The 19,698-nt window shown below is 38.5% G+C and overlaps 1 protein-coding gene across 4 annotated transcripts in view; it reads left to right on the top strand.

Annotated features, from left to right (window-relative positions):
- The window catches only part of ap3b1a (adaptor related protein complex 3 subunit beta 1a), a 100,631-nt gene that overhangs the window by 23,380 nt on the left and 57,553 nt on the right, over positions 1 to 19,698 (top strand). For all 4 annotated transcript variants that reach the window (XM_088070700.1, XM_088070699.1, XM_088070701.1 and 1 more), the window contains exons 7-18: positions 3,548 to 3,730; positions 4,977 to 5,132; positions 6,620 to 6,717; positions 6,870 to 6,924; positions 7,006 to 7,077; positions 8,101 to 8,163; positions 8,284 to 8,416; positions 8,529 to 8,638; positions 8,764 to 8,940; positions 11,917 to 12,103; positions 15,329 to 15,459; positions 17,723 to 17,873. In XM_088070700.1, the coding sequence (XP_087926826.1) occupies positions 3,548 to 3,730; positions 4,977 to 5,132; positions 6,620 to 6,717; positions 6,870 to 6,924; positions 7,006 to 7,077; positions 8,101 to 8,163; positions 8,284 to 8,416; positions 8,529 to 8,638; positions 8,764 to 8,940; positions 11,917 to 12,103; positions 15,329 to 15,459; positions 17,723 to 17,873 (1,516 nt within the window). The remainder of the gene's footprint in view (positions 1 to 3,547; positions 3,731 to 4,976; positions 5,133 to 6,619; positions 6,718 to 6,869; positions 6,925 to 7,005; positions 7,078 to 8,100; positions 8,164 to 8,283; positions 8,417 to 8,528; positions 8,639 to 8,763; positions 8,941 to 11,916; positions 12,104 to 15,328; positions 15,460 to 17,722; positions 17,874 to 19,698) is intronic.

The raw sequence follows: 19,698 nt of genomic DNA, 5'->3' as shown, positions 1-19,698 counted from the left end.
CTTGTCACGCAGGGTAGATAATATGGTCGAGGAGGGGGAGGAGGTGTATGAACTCCATAGATTGGGGTGTCAGTTTTGTTGATGGTGCATGTAGTTTACCTTGGAGCTGTGTCTAATGGGGGAAGTTGGTGGAGAATGCACAAAGCCTTGGAGCAGCATCCACATGCTGAGGAACAGAGCTGCCTGTAATAGCCTCAGAGACAGCAGAGGCCCTGGGAGAACGCCAGGGGAGTAAAAATACACACCACAACATGCTGGATATAAATATATTCTAATTGACTGCTTTGAGTACGTTTGTCTACAGTAGAAAATGTTGGCAGAGATATTCACTGTGTGCTGTGCTTCAAGATGCGAAGCTGCTCAAATATTGATAGGTACAAGCCATGATATTGTATGTATATATTGTGAACAGCTTTCATTACAACTACTTTTTTATTAATCCCAGAAAAAAATCGATTATATTCTATTTAGAAATGCACCGATTGTGGAATTTTAGGCCAATACCAGTGTTTAAAATAACTTAAAATAACTAATCAAAAATCTTCATTATAAAGAAAAACTGAACAGTCCTTAATTAACCATCTTTGAATGAAGACAAATGTAACCACATTAATTTATGAAACAGTCTTTGATATAACCTTTCACATTAGGAACATTTTAAAATAATTGCTTCGAAAGCCTTTGTGATATATCACAATCCCCTATTTGGTATCTATTTTGTATTGCTCAGAAAATCAGCAGTCCTTAAAACAACTATATTTATTCAAGTTTGTTTTACTTTTTTTGCCAAAAACAAAACTGTACTAGAATACATTTAAACACATCATGATAACGTCATAACTGACCATCGCCCAATACTCAGTTTTACTGAATAGAGCATGAACCCATCGTAGTGTACCTCAATGAAACCTCTGAAACCACTGGCTCTTGCCACTAGCTAACAGCTAACAGCTGATGTTAACTTGCTCTCTTCCAACATGGATTCATGGTTCACAATGTCACATTATCAGGGAAACAAAATGATGCGTCCCCTGATGCATCGATAGTGAGTTGACTGCGTCATTTTGTTTCTAAAGCATCCTGGGAAAGATTTCTTTTCGTCCCAGATATATTTTCTAATGTCCCTGGGATGGCAGGACCATTACTCTTGAGTCCTGCTTTTTATCCTGTGCAAAATTGCTCAGACACAACAGAAAAACACTGACCACTGTCATCTGTGAATGTCATCTTATTTACTGGTAGGCGGATAGCAGTTACTGAATGAAAAAAATTGAATATCATGTTTTTTTTTTGTTTGTTTTTTTTAACCAAAGACGTAAATGTTGATATTACAATGGCGTTATAGGACTGAATATTGGTACTTCCACAAAATATTTACACAATGTAATAATAGTAATAATAGAACAGCTAGAACAGTCTGGTAAATTGAGAAAAAAACATCACTGTGATGCAGATTTTACAACCAGGAAAAGACAACACTTACCACAATATAAACAGTTTTAGGACATATCTAATCTCTTGTCAAATATAATTATAAAATTGATAAATTGCCCAGCCCACATTCAGATAATAACTACAAATATAAGTTCTTAATAATACTAAACTCTTAAAGGTTGAGTGTGTAGAATTTAGGGGGATATAGTTGCAGAAGTTAAATGTAATATTTAAAAATGTATTTTCTACAGCGTACAATCACCTGAAAATGAGATTTTTTTTTGTTACCATAGAATGAGCTGTTTGTACCTACATACAGAGAAGGTCACTGTCTATGGGGTCTGCCATGTTGTTTCGGAACACTGGCTCTAGATAAGGCCATTTAATTTTTGTGTCAACCACCATATTTCTCCTACATGAAATACATACATTCAGCATGCAAATTTGCCAATCCTAGAATAGCAAAGGAATGACCCATCCCCGTTTTCTTATAATTGGTTAGTACTCGCTGCCTTTGTTGGTTGGATTGGTTAGATGTAGGCAAGAGGAGTGGGATTGGTTAGGGTTAGGGTAAATGTCAGGGTAAGCCAATCAGAAGCAGAGCAAAGCAAAGTAAGGCATCACTCAGCAAATTGGCGCTTGGCACACAGCAGAAGCTTGGGTTTGTTGCCTCACCACTAGATGGCACTAAATCTACACACTGGACCTTTAATAAAAGATGTCTCAACGGTCAGACAAACACCCCGTTGCCTGTTCATGCGGTACTCCAAGCTAAAACTATTGCACTTTAATACAATAAAAATTCCTCCCTCATGAAGGTTCTGGAATTTTTTTTCCTCTTTTCTTTAGGAGGGGCGTTTGGATGATGTAGTTGCTGCTGTTGATTTTAAACATCACACATAGAGGTTTTTCTGTTATTTAGCCTGCCCTTTCTTTCATTTATTAGTATAAATGGATTGGACATAATGTTAAAAACCCCTCACAGTTTTCCAGCAAAGCAAACTGCAGCCTCGGAAATGACACTATTATGTATGATAACATGCATTTACATGTTGGCATTAAGCTAGTTTCGTCATGTAATTACCCTTGCTGGATCTATCTGCAGGTGTCAATGCTCAAATGTGACTGGAACATCTGTGGGTCACTCACTAAATCTAACTTCATACATCAGTGTGATACCATAAAATGTAGTTTAGTTTGATCCTCCAGTGATCCATTCATCAGCGTTAGCGTGTGACTGTCAGAAAAGCTAATCATCGCTCGGATAGAAGAAGCAGATTTCTCAGAGAATCTACAGACGGCAGCCATGCACACACACTTTTCACACACATACATATACACACACATGCAGTCACAATCAATGCAGGCTCATGACAATGCTGATGGGTAAATGCACTGGGTTCCCACAGGGCCACCGGGGGCCAGAAGGCTTTAATTGGGAAGACCAGATTCTGCTCCCTTTCTCTTCTTCACCCTCGCCTGCCCATGATAATGCTGTTTGCATATTAATACACCTCCGTGTCACTCACTCACTCTCACAGTCAGTCAGCGGGCCAGCAGGCAGTTGGGTGGTGGTGGGGGGGCAGGCAACAGCCAAATGGGTTTTTTCCTCCTACCAATAAAACACAGTTGATTATCGGCTCTCTCAGCTGCTGATTCCTCCCTGTCCCCCTTTCCCCATGAAATGAACATAAAATGAGTTTTGTACCTGAGAAGAAAAAAATATAATTTACTTGAAAAAATGAGAAAATGCTCTCATTGATGGATTTCTCTCACTTGGTTGTGTAAAATAATTGAATTAAAGCTCAGACATTTTCCTTCTAATTATCCTCTAACTACTGAACTGTGTGTATTGTAATCAAAGTGGTAAAGTGTGTGTTTCTAAGTACAGTAATAGTACTTTATTTTGACCAGGGTTATGCCAGTCTTTTATTTCTCAAGAGTCTTAATGTTAAGGCCCTTTAAGAGATACATTTGTTCAATTAGTCTGAACAAAACTGTGCTGTATCCTTTCATTAACTTGAATGTTAATACTGGAGAGAAATAAATAAACAGCAGCGTTTTCCTCATTTGTTTCTCTCTGTTCTTTTATTTGCTTTGTTCTTTTCTGTAGCTGGTAGCCGGCAGTGTGGTGATGGCTTTTGAGGAGGTGTGTCCAGATCGCATTGACCTGATCCATAAAAACTACAGAAAGCTGTGCAACCTGTTGGTGGATGTGGAGGAGTGGGGCCAGGTGGTCATTATCTCCATGCTGACGCGCTACGCCAGGACGCAGTTCATCAGTCCCTGGAAAGAGGTGAGGCACTTATTTTAACCAAAGCAGATCCAGATCCATGAAGTGGCAATTCCCCATATTATATATTATATAATTATATATATATATATAATGATATTATATAATATTATATATATATTATATATTATATAATATTATGATTTTAATCTTTGTAAGTATTTTGAGTAGTAGGCAGGCAGTCCAAAAATGGTAGCAATTCCTGGTCATGCTACCATCATGTCAGCACATCAAATGTAAAAACCTTCCACAGTAAAACACCAAAGGGACATGATCTCTCTGCATAAATCCTGTTTTATGAGTCCAACTATCTGATCTTAAAGGTCTGGTGACACTTTATAATCAAACAAATCGCACCAAAAGACCAAAACCAATAATGACTAGGTCCAACTAACACGGTAGGTGGGGAAAAAGAGCGATTCCTGGCTGCATTCGGATATGGACGATCCACATCCTCCATGTCTGCTCAAAGTATGTCACCTTTCAGGGTTGCTAGATATGAAAGATCACACAAGAATCATAAGTTAATGCAAAAATCCATCCCTTATTTGCTACATAGCCTGCCCTGCATATCTACCATGCAAAATCTCTACCTGTCGACACATTTCTGCTGTTTTATGGTATATACTGTCAAATTAACCAATCCTGATTTACAGTCTTTGTATTTTTAAATGACTGTTATACATTTTGTAAAAATCAGACATTTTTATTATTATAACTATTATTATTATTATTATTATTATTATTATTATTATTATTATATATTTTAAATTGTATTATGATTATTACTATTATTATTTTAATTTACTTATTTACTTATTTATCTATTTTATTTATTTATTTATTTTTTGTTTGCTTCTTGAGGATTTAAAAACATATTACTGTGATTCTGTGTCTTTAATGTTAATGTTAGAGCAGTCCTGATTTGACTACGATATGATTATACATTGCACAAAACTGAATTGGATTTGAATTAAAAAAAAAAAAAAAGTAAATGTGGATCTGAAAATTTTATAAAAGGCTCTACTTTATGACTGAAATTAAGATAGTAATTTATTCTTGATGCATTGAAAAATATAACTATAATTGAAAAATCAAAAATTCAAATATAAAGTATTTAACAAGCTAGTGTGCCGCTTCATTTGCTCAATCCACAGGGAGGGCAATAAAATAGGAGTTTGGGAAACTTTAGTTTACAAAAATCCACTGCAAAATGTTTAGTGTGTTCATTGTGCTTTTTGTTTTTCAGGGTGCCACGTTTGATGAGAACAATGAGAAGGCTTTCTATGACTCTGACTCCGAGGAGAAAAGAGACCAGACGGAGGCCAAGCCTTATATCATGGATCCAGATCACCGACTGCTGCTGAGGAACACCAAACCTCTGCTGCAGAGCCGGAACACTGCTGTGAGTTAGCCAGACACTTAAACAGACTTATACAGCTATATTCAAGCCATTAGGAGTTGGGGGTGTAAGTGTGTGTGCTGCTTTTCAACCTGTCGAGAGATATAAACACTGATCAAGGTTTCTGAGCGCGGCCTCTGCTCGTATCTCACCGTTGTCTTAGAGATAAAAGCTACAACAGTGCTGCTTTATGGACGCACATGTACTTTTAAATTCACTTCCTAGCAGTAATGCATTTTAAGATACCTTTTCTTACACACACAAGCATGCACGCACGCACGCACACACACACACACACACACACACACACACACACACACACACACACACACACACACACACACACACACACACACACCTGCCATAGTGCAACTCCCAAGATTAAAATAGAAAGATAAAAAACATAGTGAGTGCAGATCTCCATCACCCAGGAGTCTCAAGGTCTCTGTCGCTGTGTACCAGTGGGAGGAAAAATGCTCCCAAATGAAAGTGTTGATTAAAATGTGACATGCTGTGTCTTTTACACGCGACAACATGGTGACATCCTCCATCTTCATAGACGCCTGAGCCCTTTCATTCTGCCTGCAACGATGGACACACGTCCGCCTGCTATTTAAAGCTCAGCTGAAAAATTGCCTTTACAGAGTCGTGTCATGAGTGCCTTTGTAGAGCCCGAAGAGATGCATGTGGAGGGATTTTATTTCAGCTTGGGAAGGTCTGGGCAATATACTGATGGTGGTGTAATAATGATAACAATAAAGCACTAAGAGGTTACAAAGTGCTTTCCTGGGTGTTAAAAAACATAAATTGAAGGAAATGTAACAGCGCTGGAGAGTAAAAAGCTCGTAGCACATTCTGCAAAGTTGGTAAAAATTAAAACAAAAGTATAAAGCAAAACTATTACCATGAAATTTAACCAAGTAGATTTATGCTGAGCATCTGTGGCACAGGAGGTAGAGCGAGTTCAAACCCCAGCTCCTCCTGTCTGCATGTCAAAGTGTCCTTGGGCAAGATATTTTTTATTTTTATTCATTTATTTATTTATTTTTGCAATTGGCAGGACATTTCTTGCCAATTCGCCCATTGCCTTTTTTCCATGTCTTCAAAAGAAATCAGAGCAATTTCCTCAGGTTTCAGAGGTGTAAATGCTTGTGAAAAGTGTCTGACCCAAACACAAGATAACTGATGTTGATTTAAGGTATATGGGTTAATCCAAAAAGAAAAAAAGAAAAAACACTAACAGGGAACAAATTACTTCACAATTAATACTCTCGCTTTTCATACTGTAAGCTGATTTTGCTGATACATACTTTTTTGTTATGCTTTTACTTGTAGTGGAGTATTTTCAAACTTTGTTATCAGTTTTTTTTAATTTATGGATCTGAATACATCCTCCACCTTTGCCTCGAAGCCAGTCTGCAAAATGTTTCAAGTGGGATTAAAACGAACGGGTATTTAAATAATCTCTGACTGTGTCTGGTGTGTTTTAGGTGGTGATGTCTGTCGCTCAGCTCTATTGGCATTTGGCCCCTAAGCATGAAGTCAACATTGTCACCAAGTCACTGGTTCGACTACTAAGAAGCCACAGGTAATGCAAAAACTCTATAATATATGCTGCCTTCTCCTGAGTCAGCTGTGATGAATGACTTACCACCTTCTTTTGACACACAAGTTCATGTATCTCTGCATCCATGTTTTTGCAGTCTGACTATATAATTTTGTTTTTCCTTTGTGGCACAGAGAGGTGCAGTACATCGTGCTTCAGAATATAGCTACGATGTCCATTCAGAGGAAGGTAACTGTGCCTGTGGAAAGCAGTACAATACAGTGTCTTCATTCATTAACTGATCTAACAGCATGAATTGTCTCCAAACAGGGGATGTTTGAGCCCTTCATGAAGAGTTTCTATGTGAGATCTACAGACGCCACACACATCAAAACACTGAAGGTAACGACCAGTTTATTTTGAGTTTGTGTTTGAAAGAATTTCACTCTGTGGTTGCTCGTTATCTTTTTATAAACGTGAAAAATTTTGGCAGGAGAAATTTTAGTTTTTGTAGAAAAGATTGTTGCTATTTCAGGTCTTATTTAAAGTAGAAAACTGCTTGAAACTGAGCACCCAATGCACAGTAGGCAGATTTCCATTGTAGATTGGTGCAAAACTTAAGTGATGAAATGTCAATAAAACATTTCCACTGAGTGATGTTATGCAACTTTTCCTCTCGTGACAACATTCCAAGAGGCATGGTGATGGATGTTCAAAACATTAGCAGCTTTATTTCTTTTGCAACTACTGCACTTGCTGTTATTATTTCCAATCCAAGGCCACGTAGGCGTGTTACGCGAGTGATAATGGAAAGGCAAGCCCCTTATACATGGTAGCAGCCACATATGAGGGATTTCTGGGAGGTGATAGTCCACGATTTCACAGAGGAATTGTGGATTCAAAACTTCGGATCATCCACTTAACTTTTGAAGAGTTATGTGATGCAATAACAGCTCTTGTAGCTCCTGCTGCTTCATGAGGGAGCCAGTTCCTACTGACAAGCACATAGCCATAGCATCATGTGACCTAGAAAAGCAAAAAAAGTGTTTTCATTGCAGTTTTGTGAAATATGGCTTCTTTGAAATCGCCTGAAATACTACCTCATGCAACTGTAAAAACTTTATTGTGATAAATGCGAGTTTTTTCAAAATTCATATTTCCATTAGGGAAATTTTATATTCACACTTTAAAGTTTAGGGTTAATGGAAACCTGCCCAGTGTAATCCCCCGTTATGCTACTACTGTTGTGCATTGTGCAGCACCCTCTTTTACTAGTTATGTGTGTGGTTGAAGTACCAGCACTAACTGGGTGTACATTTGCACCTTATCGATAATCTTGAAGTGTTTGTATTGACTTTATTTGCACTCTTTCCCACTTTGCTCTGCCACTGCCTCACAGTCTCTCATCTCTCTGAATTTTTATAGTTGGAGATCCTGACCAACCTGGCCAATGAAGCAAACATCTCCACTATTCTGAGGGAATTTCAGGTGTTTTTTTTGTTTCTCGATTATTAGCAGCAATTGGCATCAATGATTTTGGGGTATTACACTTTCTTTGTGAGTTTTAAACAGTTCCTCTTCACTGTCCTCGTCTTGTCTGTTTTTCAGACTTACGTCAAGAGCCAGGACAAGGCGTTTGCAGCGGCCACCATCCAGGCCATCGGCAGGTGTGCCACCAACATCACTGAGGTGACAGACACTTGTCTCAACGGCCTGGTGCTGCTGCTTTCCAACAGAGACGGTATTCACAGATTACAGATATCTGAGTTTTTACCTTCCTTGGTACATTAAGGTGCTGTGACTGCCTGCTTTTGTTTCTTTTATGAGAACCTCTCTGATTTTTGTCCTTGCAGAGACTGTAGTGGCCGAGAGTGTGGTGGTGATCAAGAAGTTGCTGCAGACTCAGCCTACCCAGCACAGCGAGATCATCAAACACATGGCCAAGCTCTTTGACAACATCACTGTACGACACCGTTGTGCTTTTCGTACTGTTGATTCATTTGTTTATGTTCAACATAAAAGTTCGGACAGGAACAAATATATTTTAACTGCTGCTTTTTCTCTTTGGTTTGTCACCCAAACCTGCAGGTCCCCATGGCCCGAGCCAGCATCCTGTGGCTGATGGGGGAGTACTGCGAGAGGGTGCCCAAAATTGCACCTGACGTCCTCCGTAAGATGGCAAAGACTTTCACAGCAGAGGAGGACATAGTCAAGCTGCAGACTGTCAACCTAGCAGCCAAACTCTACCTGACCAACTCCAAGCAGGTACGACATTGATCATCAAGTGCTAGGAGACTTTTATTGTGTTGGGGCTTATTTTTTTAAAGGGGTTAAAAGGGAACCTATTGTTATTATGCTGATTTTAGGTTCATACTAAAATTCTGGACTTCTACCAGAGCATCTTTTTTGTTTTTTTAAATACATGTATGTTTAATTGTATCATTATGTGTCCCCTCTCTGAATTTGCTCAGTCAATGCAGCACAGACGTAGCTCTCCTTGAGCTCTTTTTTCCCCCTCTCGCTTGTGGGGTGGATACCAGTAATTAATCTGTCGATCCATTCAGAAATAATCAAATCAGATCAGTGGATAAGAGGAACAGCAGCTGCGAGTGAATGCAAACTTCTATATCCATCAGAATAAATGGTTAAGTTTCACTTTCGTTATGCCTGATGAACTGCTTCTCCGTCTGTACCCAGAGTACACGCTGCTCTCCGAGATTGTGATGCAATGAATAACTGAACGGTATGCATATTTTAACAGCACTCCTAATAAACAGTCCATCTCCAAAATTAAAAAAAGCTATTTGTGGTGGTGTTAATCGTAGCGGGACACTACAGATAAACAAGTTGGTGGGAAACCCTGAACATCTTTACATTCTTAACTGTCAAAAATTCTCTCATACTGTCTGTGAACACCTGAAAGCTACTTAACCTAAATCTTCCCAACCCAGATCCATCATAAAGTGCAGCTTGGTCGGCAGATTTCCATTCTGACCCGACCCAAGCCGAAGAGAGTTTTACTTTTTTTAATGTTTGAACTGATCTGAGCCTGAGGCAGTTATTGTATGGAAAACACACCACCGCATTAATGTTGCGAAAGCACGCAGGCACTTTGCCCTTTTTTGTGTCACCTTGAATACAAACAGAAAGGCAACATAGTGAGGCAGTGGATATTAACCGGAAAGAAAAGCATGAAAGACCACGTCAAGTAAGCTGAACTAGACCGGAACATCTACTGGGAATATTTGCCTGAGCCGGACCTGTATCCCATGGGGGTCGCTCACCTGGTAGAGCAGGCGCCCCATACAAAGGCTATGTCCGTGCTGCAGGGGCTGTTGGTTTAGTTCCAACCTCGGCCCTTGGCTACATGTCATCCCCTCTGTCTCCCCCTTTCATTTATAACTGTCCTGTTAAATAAAAGCAAAATGCCCCAAACATCATCATTTTTTAAGATTATTTTTTGGGGCTTTTTTGACTGTAACTGACAGGATAGTTTGAGAGTGAAAGGGGAGAGAGAGGGGAGCCACACACAGCAAATGGCTGAGGCTGGAATCGAACCCACGGCTGCTGTGGCGAAGATGCAACCTCTGTATATAGGGCGTCCGCTCTATTCACTCAGCCACCAGACGCCCCCCAAAAATCATCTCTGAAATATTATCCGAAGTCAGGTGGAAACTAACGACAGTGACAACCAAGATGACGTGTTTCCTCGACGTTAGCATGTAGCTACATGTAGCAGTGTAGGCTACATAATGTGAACACTTGGAGTAGTGTGCCTGGAGTAGATGATCATATTAATAAATCCCCCATAAGCTGATGTCAGCTTGTTTTCAAAGTAGAAAGAAAAAAGCAGTTGTTGGCAGAGTATCAGAACAGTCTTTGTGTTAGTATTAGCTCACGCAGATTACTTTTACATAAATTTACCTCATAATCTGACACTTTGGCCACATGAAATATGAACTTCCATTGTTGTAATATTCTAAACATGAAAGAAAATAACACATAAAAGGTCCTCTTAAAGAAAGAGATAAATCAGATTCCTGTTATCCAAATGTGGGCCCATAAATTGTGCCTTTAAGTGTTTTATTTAACAGGACGCAGCGTTGTCTCGCAGTAATTGAATGCTTCTGCAACTGCGAGCTAAATGCTCAGTTTAAATATAGAGCTGTGAACGAGACAGCTTTAACGTAATGGAGCATCTCGGAGCGCAGCTCGGTGTCTCCAGGCCCATTCAGGGAGATGGGGGCGATTTTGGCCTCTGAGCCGAGTTTATGAGCCCAGACGCTGCCTCCTCAAACGAGCACATCATTACACCTCTTGCTCCCCATAAAGTGTCGGCGAGAATAGAGAAGGAGAGATGGGGAGACAAAGACGGTGTAGGAAATTATTTGGGTTATAATGTTGCCTTCTTGGCAGCAGTAATTTTAGTTTTTATGCCTGCCTAAATAATATGTGTCAGTGCAAGTGCTCTGCCTTTTTTACTTCTCCAGGGTGTAATAAGAACCAAAATATGGGAATAAGGAGCAAACAAAGGGGGGTGATAGATATCCTTACTAACTAGTTCTACATGAAGTTTATAGTTATATTTCAGCTTTAGCTATTTGGAGGAATAGGATGAAATGGGTCAGCATTCTGGGAAATACGCTAAGTCTTCTTCTAACCAATATTTAGATCCAATAATCAGATCAATACAAATCTCCTGTATGTACCTAAAGTATAACACCTCATAAGATGTGCAGTTAAAATGATATATCCATTTTTTAAATTTTTGTTTTAATTATTGTAAGTTTTTGTTTTTACTTTATTAGATTCTTAAGAAACATAAACCATAAACTTCATTTACACAAAATAAATAAAAAATAAAATATATTAATTAAAAAAGAATTTAATATAATAATACAATTTTTAATAAATTAAAATAACACAAAAATCATTTAAAAATAAAAAATATCTCCCTTGCAGATAGTTATCACCAGTGTCTAAATTCATTCCATCATGCGGTTAACATAAAGCACGGCATTTCTTGTTTTTAAAATCTGAAAAAACAACAACAAAAACAGTAGTATTAAAATGACAAATTTTAGGGGCCTTGGCCTGGTGTAAACTTGGTGTGCTGACTCATGACCTTTTAATGGGATTCACCACAGCTCTGTTATACCTGTTTAATTGTCCGCCAATCTTCACTCAAATGTTTATTTTTGTCCTTCTCTGCTGTCTTACGTGTTACCTTACTTTTCCCAGACGAAGCTGCTGACCCAGTACATCCTGAACCTCGGCAAATACGACCAGAACTACGACATCAGAGACCGAACGCGCTTCATAAGACAGCTGATAGTGCCCAGCGAGAAGAGTGGCGCCCTCAACAAATACGCCCGACGCATCCTGCTGGCCCCCAAACCGGCCCCAGTGCTCGAGTCTGCCTTCAAAGGTACTTCATGCATTTTTAACTTCTTTTAAAACACATTTAATCCTTTAAATAGGTAGAATATTTAAGATTCCTCTCCTGTTTGGTAATTCATCTAAAACCTATCACTGAGTGGATATTAACTGAACCTCTATTTCACATCGAGCGGCTCTATTTCCAGTAGTATGCAAAGTTGATTCAGGCAGTGGTTTTATTATTCTGGTGTGTCTGTCTCTCTGAAGGGCAGTTAGGTCAGACCCCTTTACCTTGGACTAATGAGATGGGTAAATTATTGAGCTAATGCTAACCTTTTTCAGACACTCGGAGGGGGAAAAAAATCTCTCTCATTTAGCTGTCTCTTCTCTCTCTCTCTCCTCTCCTTGACAAAAGGGACAGAAAATGCCTCCTGCAACATTAAAATTCAGAGGCAGTTTGCACCCTACTGGATGTTTATGGAAAGTGTTAACCACCCCTGTCATTCTTAATATTCACAACTCAAGTCGTTTTTTTTTTTTCCTTCTCTTTTTGGTTTGCAAAGCACAGTTTTTGGAGCGCACCTCCCAAGGCACAGACACTGATTATCTTCCTGTGTTGACCACTGGGAGAGAGAGGAGAGAGTGTGAGAGAGCTGATGCTAAAAGCCTGGTGCTGATAGAAAAACACCTCTTATGTATACACCAGTGATGGAATTTTACTAAGTACATTTACTAAAGTACACTTTTCAAGGTACTTGTACTTTACTCGAGTATTTCTGCTCCATGCAACTGTATACTTCCACTCTCATTCATTTATTCATATAATTGATTATTTGGCTGATTTCTTCATTTTTCGTGTGATGCACACAATATGCCCAACCCTCATGGGTTTATAAGACACCAGAACTGCCATTGCAGCAATCAAATAATTCATCACATTTCATTTCATTACAGGGATTAAAAGTGATTTTACAGCTCAGTCTTATCTCAGTCTCAGTCTTAAAATATTCTGCCTTCTTTCCCAAGTTTGAACAAGAAAATGTGCAACAAAAAAAGTTCCCTTCCTAAAGCACAGTAAGTTTTTCAAAATCATCCAACCAAAAGAAGTCTGCATAAATTGAAGACATTTTACATTACAAGTACATTTCTCAAGTCATCATAAACAAGGCAACAAAACAAAAAAATGAACCTCATTCGCACATTTGGTTTATTTTCTTATTTCATTATGCAATTTCCAAAACAACAAAAACCCATGATACACTTTTTTTTTTTTTCAACACATTCCATGAACAGATGGGAGCAGGAGGAAGAAAAATGCATAATACCTGCTCCTGCGGATGTTTCTATGTGGGACGTATGAAACGCAGTCTAAAGGATCGCATCACAAACACGCCATAAAACCCCCAATATGGATTTCCCCATATCCAGACATTTCTACCAGTCCCGTTCCAGTAATGAAACTCTCTGAAAAGCAGAAGGAACAGAACCCATCAAACCAACCACAAGAGGGGATGACCATGTTAAGAACTTCTGTAGAGAGGATTTCAATGCCATGACTTTCCCAGGTCTTTATGAAGAAATCGATTTTAAACCCTTTTATAAACATTTTTTTTCGCCACTGCATCTTTTTTCTTTCTTATTCTTGTTTTTCTTGAGTTAATTTATCATTTTCTGCATTACCACCACTACAATATTACCGCATCAGGTGACGTTAGATATCGCATGTCCACACAACACGGAAATCCACCTCTGTTTATATCCCGGCACACCTGTGCTGTATCATAACGCCCTGATGAAGCCCCCCCATGCTGAAACGCGTCTGTGTTTTCCTTTTTCCTGTCCTTCTTATTCTTTTTACCCTTGATATAAGTGTGCCTGTTACTTCTCCAAAAGACCACTATACCAGTGGTCTTTTTTTTTTTTTTGGCTCCATTTTCCCAAACAGTTAACCCACTACAGAGCCCCTTATTTTACTGCTGTCAGCTGAGCCCACTGAGCATGCAAGTGTCTGTGCTTTTTCCACAAAAAGCCAACCTTTCTATATTACTATATTTATATTATATTACTATATTATTTATTCTTTTTTACAGAAATGATATAAAATCATATTAATCATGTTAAATTTAGCAATAATAACTAAAAACAAGAAGTTTCAGTCATCTTAAAATTACTTCTTTTTTTTTTTATTATTATTATTATTTTTGAATACATGGGTGTGGGCGGCAAGGTGGCTTTGTGGTTAGCACTGTTGCCTCACAGCAAGAGGGTCCTTGGTTCAAATCCCAGTTGGAACGGGGTTCGGTCCGGGCAGGGGCCCTTCTGTGTGGAGTTTGCATGTTCTCCCCGTGTCTGCGTGGGTTCTCTCCGGGGTCTCCGGCTTCCTCCCACAGTCCAAAGACATGCAGCTCAGGTTGATTGGTGACTCAAAATTGCCCTTAGGTGTGACTGTGAGTGTGTATGGTTGTCTGTCTATTTGTCTCGGCTCTGTGATAGTCTGGCGAGCTGTCCAGGGCGTACCCCGCCTTCCGCCTGATGACAGCTGGGATTGGCTCCAGCCCCCCCGCGACCCTTACGAGGACAAACGGTTATAGAAAATGACAGACTGACTGACTACATGGGTGTCCCTTTTTAGTATTTTGCGAGTTTTTTGTGGGTCTGTAAATGCAGCGCAGGCCAAGCTCTCCATGAGTTCTTTTTTTTCCTCAGCAGCAGTTTGTGAGCCGCTGCTGCTGTAAGTGAGTGCTAACTGTTAGATTCAGCAAAATGAATGGTTAAGTTTCACTGCACCTTCCATTCTGCTGCTCTGTCTGTGCCCAGAGTACAATCTACGCTGCGAGAGTGTGGTGCAATAAACAACTGAACAGTATATATATTTCGACAGCTCTCCTCATAAATGCTTCAAAAATAGAAAATGTATTATTCGCAGCAGATATTTTGATTGTGGTGGGCCACCACAAATGAATGAATGTGCGGGAAATCCTGCCTCACCCTCCTTTTTTTTTCTAATACCCAAACAGTCATCTCCTCCTAAATCTTGCTCTGTTAGCTACTAGAACCTACAAACAGTGAAGTGCTGTTTTAAAAACTTTTAAAAATGCCCCTGCTACTTTAGCAGAAGTAAAGGATCCAAATACTCCATCACTGTTAAACAGTGATATTTAGCTGCTGGCTCTCACATTAAGGGAAGACTGGGGTGATTTTGAATCATCCTCTGTGCTAATTTCTCCATCATCATCATTTTGTTTGTTTGATGTTTCTTTTCTATTTATTTCAGATCGAGACCGTTTCCAGCTGGGAACTCTCTCCCACAGCCTCAACACTAAAGCTACTGGTTACCAGGAGCTGTCAGACTGGCCAGCTGTTGCTCCTGACCAGTCTGTGAGGAACGTGGAGGTCATCGAGCCCGTAAGGAATCCACCCACCTGTCACACATCAGACAGTAGTTTCACTTCATGAGGGCCTAACGCTAACTATCAAACTGTCACTTAGCATGTCCCTGCAGGATGAAAATATGTTGTTCTGCAAACATGAACAAGGCGACACTGTGGCTCCCTATTTGTTTTGACATTAAATTAGTGCGTGATCGTAGAAAAAGTTAACTTTGAAGTACTTGAAGTATTTACTTTTACCTGTAGTGGTATAAAATACATCATTATTCACTTTTAGGGATTGTAGAGCTGCAGCTCAGTTGTTTAGTTGATCGCCAAAAGCAATTTTGATAATCCATTAAAGTCATTTTTTCAGCAATAGGCAAACCTTCACTATTGAAAATTTTTTAGGTTTTCTTACAATTTGCGGACATGTTATCAACCAAACATCTAATCAGTCAGATAAAATAATTGCTTGACTTAGTTGGGCATCAAGTTATCAGTTCATTACAAATTATGTTTACGTGCAGACATCGGTTTTCCTGCTTAGGATGCTAGTTCTTTTCAACCTTGTTTAAATTACAGAGAACTAAAAAATAGATTTTCATATTTTGATGATGATTCAAAGAGCAAAGTGCCGTAAGCTAAAAATTAAATAATAGGTATTGCATCACACTTCAAAAGTCTCATTGATAATTGTGTTCAGCGCATTACTAGAGGCCGCAACATCACTTACAAGCACTTGTTCAGCACCACTGATCAAATAAAGTGCCCGGCTGAAATGGATTTTGAGTGTAACAATTATGACCCGTATTTCCATTGGCTTTTGATTATTTGTCTTTCATCCAATGCATTTACATTGTCTAGCCTGACTCTTCTCTATATGTAGAGAAACACAGCTGTTAGACTGCTGACCTTGGTTTATAAATGCTGCAGAAAAAGGCAGCATGACCTAAAGAAAATGCTCTAAACAGCTCAACTGCACCAAAGTTAAAAAAAACTCATCAGATGCACTAGAGATGAAATGCTAAGCAACTTTATGTGTGTAGTGCCTTTCAACAAAAAGGCACCTTTGCTTTATAAAATGACATAAAAAGGAATTAAAGATAAAAGGTGTCCAAAGCCTGGTATTAATGATTCGATTGTGCCCTTCAGCTCCAACTGCTTCTTAATAACTTTGCTAAAAGTCTCCAGCTGTTGTAGGAAATTCCTTAGAATTTCTTAAAAATGAAACAAAATTTTTGCGACCTATTTTTCAAGATTTACTTCAGAAAGCACCAGTGGGCTTTGAGCTAAGAGCTACAGACAGGGAAGTCTGGAACTGTTGAGACCGTTATTGACACGTTATTGGATAAGATATTTAGATGAAATTTGTTGACAGCAAGAAAAATATAGAATAACACCACCCCAATCCTTTTAACCAAATTAAAATATTTACAAAGGCATTGTGAAAAGATCCATATAAAATGATGTCAAAATGAAATAGGATAGAAGATCACAGTAATCTTAAATATAAAGTAGAATAAAAGAAGAACATAATAACAGCAGAGAGAAAGATACGAGTAACCCTAAATTTGATTAAATAAGAGTCATTGGTGATCAGTCGTTTACAGCCTTGATTTCAAACAACTGGGAGTTGTAGCAAACCTCAACATTTTAGCAACAGTCTGATCCACTTCACACTAATTTGGTGGTTTGAAAAAGACTTTTGCTCGCCTGCAATTTCACCTTTTTCCAACCTGTTTGTGGGATATTTTGGTTTGCGTCGGAGAAATTAACATTTGCTCCTCTGATCCATTTAGCTCAAAGACAAGAAGTTTTTGTGCCACATAACAAGTTTAAAAACAAAAATTAAAAAAATTAAAGGGCTTTGTTTTTCAGCGAGGGATATTATTGATCGTTTTTTCTCCGAGGAGCTTCATCATTGTTACTTTGTGTCAGTAAACAGGGATCCTGATAAAACAACAATAAAGCAAAACACAAGTGGTCATTTCAGCAGGCTGTAATTCTTAGTTTTAAATATATTGTTGATGTAGCTGAAAATATATGTGGTAACCAGGGAAATCTATCCTGGACAAATCCAAGATAAATAATAATTTAGTTAATTTACTAAATCCATTGCATCTTATTAAATAGACTGAGAGAGACAGAGTGTGTATATCCACTATATTTAGCTCTTCTCAGACTGCGAATGGCTAAATGCTCATATTTGTGTTAATAGTGGTATTTGTAAGAATGTTTTTAATAACAATCCAGTAATTAATTTAATGTTCTCACTTTCCTCTGCTCTATCTGTTTAGGTGCAAGAATGGGCACCAGTAGTTGGAAAGGCAAAGCAACCCAAATCTGATGACAAGTTCTACTCAGACGATGAAGAGGAGAAAGAAGAGGATGGATCTGAGAGCAGCAGCAGCGAGGGCAGCAGCAGCAGCAGCAGCAGCAGCAGCGAAGGTTTGTTTCTGAGATATGGTGAATGAATGTTGGAATGATTTCCTCATGGAATTCTGTATTAAATGGATGTTTTTTGTGATCAAATTTTTATTTAGTTTTCTGCAGAGTATAATAATTAATCATATATACATAGCTGCATCTCATCCTTATTTGCCCATATGTTTTCCAGATTTTGTGGGTATTGATACTTCAGAAGGAAAGAAAAATAAAATAATAATAATAACAATAAAAATAAACTAATAATAATGATGATGATGATGATGATGATGATGATTATTATTATTATTATTATTGTTGTTGTTATTATTATTATTATTAAATAATTTTTAATTAAAATAATAATTAGTTTCAAAATATATTGTCAAATTTATAATTCTTAAGATTTCTGTCCTGCTTGACTTGGTAACACCTGTGGTTACTGGGGGTAACAGCAAGTGCGGTTTAATATTAAGAGTCCAGGATGTTTGTGGGCAACAGACACTTGAGCAGCTACTTTATCAGAAATACACCAGAGGAGCAACTGGTGTATCTATTTACAGTGTAGTCAAAAAAAACTTATCACATATATTTGATTAAATGTGAGGGGATTTCATTTACTTTTATTTTCTTTTTATTTGTGACTTTTACACATTGGGGCGTTCTTGAAGCTGTGGTGTACAGCTTCAAGAACGCCCCAATGTGTACAATTTAATGCGTATGTAATGCAGATAAGATTTTTTTTGTTTAAAAAAAGCAAATATATAATACTTCACATCCACATATGCTTACTTACTTGCACATATACATATGTATACTTAAGCATTTACATATTTGTGTGTTTCTACCCATCCCAAGCTTTGTAAGTAAGCTTAACTATATACACTAGAACATGTGATGATCTAATTTCATACTGCACTGTGCGCTAGTATTTTTGCACAGCAGAGCACATTGGTGGTAGCTACCCTGCTGGAGAGGTGGGAGGTGTTCAGACTGTCTAATAACTCATTGTATCTGCACAATATTAGACATTATGAAACTGACCATGTCTGCTTTTGTGGACACATTTTAGATTATCAATCAATGCGATCTTTTGTGTCGCTCATTTCTTATGACTGCTTCACAATAAAAGTGGCATTTAATGTGAAGCAGCAGTGGTAGATAATATTCCTTTTGCATTAATAGTAATTTAGTAAAACTCATACTGTGTGAGGTGATGGAACAGTATGACTCTGATATCAGTTAGATAGAAGTTAAAAACAATAATGCTGGATTACGTGCTTGCCTTATCTTCTGTGAATCCTGTATGTGTATGATAAAGTTTCTGTGTGTGACATTCAGAACATTGATATAGCAGCAAACCACTAGTTGTTTTGTAAAGATATGGTGGAGTAATGGCATCCCTGAAGTCATGCTACCTCTGTGAGTGTTGTAATCCCACCTTATCTGTGGTTTGTTTTAGTGAGTTGGTGTGGTGGCACAATGTTAGTGCATGTGTGTATCCCACTGTTTATTCCATCACTGCCGCTCTGCACTATGCTCATGTGATGTTTACCGCTGAAATTGAGACAGTATCATCGCGAAAGCCTGGCACCCACCCTCCAGGTCCCTCCATGTAACACTGTTAGCTCTGTTAGTGCTGTTGCAGTTGTTTAAAGTGTTTATGGAGTTAGCATCATTAGTTGTTAGCTGCCAGCTTAGCCACATCCATGTTGAGAATCGTGTGGAAACAACCCATATGCTCTGAATTTTGCATAGAGCCCCTTTGAGGCCGTTTGAAACCTTGGCAGCAATGGCAGACCCCGCCACTAACAGTGACTACTTCTTTATAATCTATAAAGTCGTTTTC

Source organism: Plectropomus leopardus, chromosome 20 (genome assembly GCF_026936395.1).
Source record: "Plectropomus leopardus strain MGB_pleo_1.0 chromosome 20, ASM2693639v1, whole genome shotgun sequence".
NCBI lineage: Eukaryota > Metazoa > Chordata > Actinopteri > Perciformes > Serranidae > Plectropomus > Plectropomus leopardus.
This window is presented reverse-complemented; position numbering and strand designations above follow the sequence as displayed.